Here is a 4,059-nt window from a genome sequence, read left to right as displayed (position 1 = left end):
ATTTCATAACAGTTATTATTGCAGTCTGAGTCAGTTTTTGTTTACTATTGTTCCCAGCATTAGTCTCTCAGACAACATGTGAACAGCAGCAGCAGTGTGTTGCGTCTCTCCGGGACTTTTTGACAGGGGGAACATTTGGGAACCACTGACCCAATGTCTGGTGGCTGTGGTAAAACATGACCACACCCCCTGTTACTCAGTGTGTGTCTATTGGCTGCTGGGAATGATCTAGAGCCTGGATGTGGCTGCTGTCAAGGGTTTATACTATTAAAACTCCCCAAAGTCCTCCATCCTCCCTGACACTTGTTGCTGCTGCGCGCACCACCTGAACCGCTTCAGTTTCCTTTGGGATTTCCCGCGGGGAGTGATGAACTCCATCGACCCCCAGTCACACCACCAGCACCAGCACCACACCTCCCCTACCGTCGGCTCTCTCCCACCTAAAGGCGCCCAGGAGGCCCCGGACATGGCGGCTGTCTACTGCGATAACTTTAGCAGCATGTACCACCAGCAGAGCCTCCAGGGTGCACAGAGACCCTCCGGATACGGCCTCGGAGATTACACATCGTCTCCAAACCCGTACCTGTGGCTCAACGGCCCGGGGGTGAACTCCTCCGCGTCTTACCTGCACGGCAACAACCCGGCGTCGTTCATCCCGCCTTCCTACGGCTCGCAGCGGCAGTTCATAACAAACTCACCTGGATTCGGAGGGCCAGATCTGGGCTGGCTGTCCATCGCCAGCCAGGAGGAGCTGCTGAAGCTCGTCCGGCCACCTTACTCCTACTCTGCGCTCATAGCCATGGCTATCCAGAATGCGCACGAGAAGAAGCTGACCCTGAGTCAGATCTATCAGTACGTCGCCGATAATTTCCCCTTTTATAAGAAGAGCAAAGCCGGCTGGCAGAACTCGATCCGGCACAACCTGTCTCTGAACGACTGCTTCAAGAAAGTGCCGAGAGACGAGGATGATCCAGGTACAGTGAACGCACCAGGGGAAATGTTGTTATGTTTAATGTGTTGCATTTAGGTACAGTTTAATCACCTGGGAGTCACAGGCCGGTGTAATTAGAGGGTAAATTAGGAACACGAATTACATTGAAATTGTTACTTCTATCTTTAATATGTACAAAAAGAAAACGTTTCCATAGTTTTTGTAAAGCATGATTAATTATGTGTCAAAAATGTAATAGTAATGCTGAATAATAATAATATTAACGTTTCTGTAAACTCCTTACCTTACACTAACTGTCTGATATTCTTCTAATTTACTATACTAAAACAAAGTTATTCAGATATTAAACAAGTAGATAAAGCAGAACCTTTTCTATATTAAGCAAAAACAAATGTAGAACATTATTTCCATAATTCATAAACATTTTTCTCAAGGCTCCTAATAATGTAGAAGTATGAGTTGAATTTACAGTGTATTTTTCTATAAAATAATGCACGTATTGTACTCAAAACATGTCTGAATTTAGTTTTGAATCCTAACCTGGACTTGATTCTGGACTTGATTCCGGACTATAATGACAAGGTGCTTTGTGTTAATTATGGTTTCCTTAAATAGACTGCAGAGTAATCTGGCTTCAAAGAAACAGACGTACATTTGATAGATTTTATAACAAATCAAGTCAACTTTGAAATAAAGAATAGAAGTTTCCTCTAACAGATTGCTAAAATGTCTGACCAATAATTCATATCTTGAAAGAAAAAGGCTTATAGAGGTTAATACCAAAGTAAAAATATTTATAATTTAGACGTTTTAGGCCCCACAACTTCCACCATAGACAACTGATATTATTAAGTTCTAATATTGATTGTGCTTCAATTACAGGAAAAGGCAATTACTGGACGTTGGACCCAAACTGTGAAAAGATGTTTGACAACGGAAACTTTCGCCGGAAACGGAAAAGACGTTCAGATCCGAGCAGCGCAGGAGGAGCAGCGGCGGCAGCAGGGGCCACGAAAGTGGAGGACGGCAGGCCGGCGGTGGGGCCTTCAATGAAGCCTTCAGACAGTCCTCAGCTCATGGGGCCACCCTCTCCGGAGATGGAGGCAATGAACGAGAGCCACAAGAGCTCATCGTCCTCTTCCCCGCCCGGACTGTCTTCAGCCGCTCCGTGTTTTAACAACTTTTACAGCAGCATGTCGACGCTCAGCTCGGGGGGCCCCAGCCGGCAGGGGTCCCTGGGTTTGGTTAACGAGCTGTCGAACAGGAACATTACGGCCCTGAGCCCGTACCACCTTAACCACGGAGGGCAGGACACGGGGGCATCAGAGCACGGCGAGGGCTTGCATTTCAACCGTGGAGTGTACTACAACACGTTTGGCGGCGGGCAGAGCGGACAGTTCAACAGTCACTTCTACAACAGCTTCAGCGTCAACAGCCTGATCTACCCCCGAGAAGGGACTGAGCTATAGGAGCTGATTCCCCACAACTTCCCCACACTGTTGCTGCACGGTGAATCCCTCTAAAACACAACAAAAACACAGCAGAGAGGTCAAAGTGCATGCTGGGTAAAGCGGCTTCTCTGCACGATGAACACAACCCTCCCTTCACTGATCACTTCACAGAGATTAGAGCATTTTAGCTAAACTTGATTGAACTTGACAAGCACTCAAACTGTGGAAACACCAGCTGGAAAGTCAAACAAAAAAACAAGCACTTATCTTTACACTTTTTTTATTTTAATTTTATCAAAGCTCATACTTTGCTATTAATGCTGACTTGCAAAGTAAGACAACCACAGAACACTTAGTGTCTTTTTTAAAATGTTGTATAAATTTTTTGGGCAGATTCAATAGGAAGGGTTTCTATTCCTGTAGTCGAAGTTACATCATGTTTAAGATGTATATGTCCTTTACATATTTTTTGGTGTGGCCAAATTCATACAAGTGTTGGAACTATTTATATTCATATTCAACTCAAGCCTGCCAAAGTTGCCTTTGTGAGACCACCTTTACCTCAAAACAACAATCATATGAGGTGACAGAGCCCTGAAGGGTTCAGCTGTACACTTACCCAGTTTCCAAATGCAGTAAAAATTGATTTAATACAAATGTGATCCGAGATGGGGCTTGCCTTATTTTTATACCCTCCATGTTGACTGAAAACCACAGCACTAAGGCTCTTGTAAATACATGTGGACTTTATAAATGTGTATTTTTGTAAATTATAAAAAATAGTTTGTGACTATTTATGCTATTTATGCGAATAGGCATTTTTTTTCTACTGTCTGAATATAGTTTGGTTAAATCAGAAGTGAATGCCATTAGCTTACAAATGCGCCGAAAACAGTATCACTAAAACTCAGATGTCATAAATCTATATATATTAAAAACGATATGCTATACCGTGGTTTTTCTCAGGATTCAGTGTGACAATCATTGAACGGCTTTTGTATTTTTGTCTTTTAAAAACAAATCTTTATACAGTACATACAGCTTTCAGGCAGTTTCCACTGTGACTATAAATAAATATCATGTGATCTCTATTCTGTTGTCATGCGTCATTTTCAAATAGGGCATCAGTGTATTAAGGGCTTCATTATCATTTGAATGCTTACCCATACATTTACTTTAATCTTGTGTATAATTACTTCTACTCCATTTCAGCTCAATGCAGCCGCTTGTAAAAACAACGAGAAGCTGCATGAGTTAGTTCTGTTCCTGCAGGGTTAGTCACTTAGTAATTTGATTACTAAGTGACTGTTGTCCTCAACAAGGGAATATTGTATTGCTGCAGAATTTAAATCACAGAGGAGGTTTTACACTTACATGTTCAGTATGTATAAGCCAGTCTGACATATTTTTCAAGCTTTGTGTTTCACACTTTTCATCATAATGATTTAAGACCAAGTTCGACTCCAAATGTTTGGGTGCTTGTGTTTTATTCCAATAAGTCTACTTCCTTGACGGATCAGTGATTAGTCTTTGAACACGTAACAGGTTACTCCAGTAAGACAACTTTGTTGCTAAAACACATGCAAAGAATAATTTACATACTTTGTTTTTCTGTTGCTGGAAAATCGAGACTTTTCTACGCACACTGCACTGAAA

The 4,059-nt window shown here is 42.4% G+C and overlaps 1 protein-coding gene across 1 annotated transcript; it reads left to right on the top strand.

Annotated features, from left to right (window-relative positions):
* The first annotated feature begins 296 nt into the window (after positions 1-296).
* foxi2 (forkhead box I2) lies at positions 297-3,449 on the top strand. Its single transcript, XM_063909199.1, has 2 exons — positions 297-974; positions 1,835-3,449. Exons 1-2 carry the CDS (start codon positions 368-370, stop codon positions 2,419-2,421), a joined length of 1,194 nt encoding a protein of 397 aa, XP_063765269.1. The 5' UTR covers positions 297-367; the 3' UTR covers positions 2,422-3,449.
* The last annotated feature ends 610 nt before the right edge of the window (positions 3,450-4,059 follow it).

The sequence above is a fragment of the Eleginops maclovinus genome, chromosome 19 (genome assembly GCF_036324505.1).
Source record: "Eleginops maclovinus isolate JMC-PN-2008 ecotype Puerto Natales chromosome 19, JC_Emac_rtc_rv5, whole genome shotgun sequence".
NCBI lineage: Eukaryota > Metazoa > Chordata > Actinopteri > Perciformes > Eleginopidae > Eleginops > Eleginops maclovinus.
This window is presented reverse-complemented; position numbering and strand designations above follow the sequence as displayed.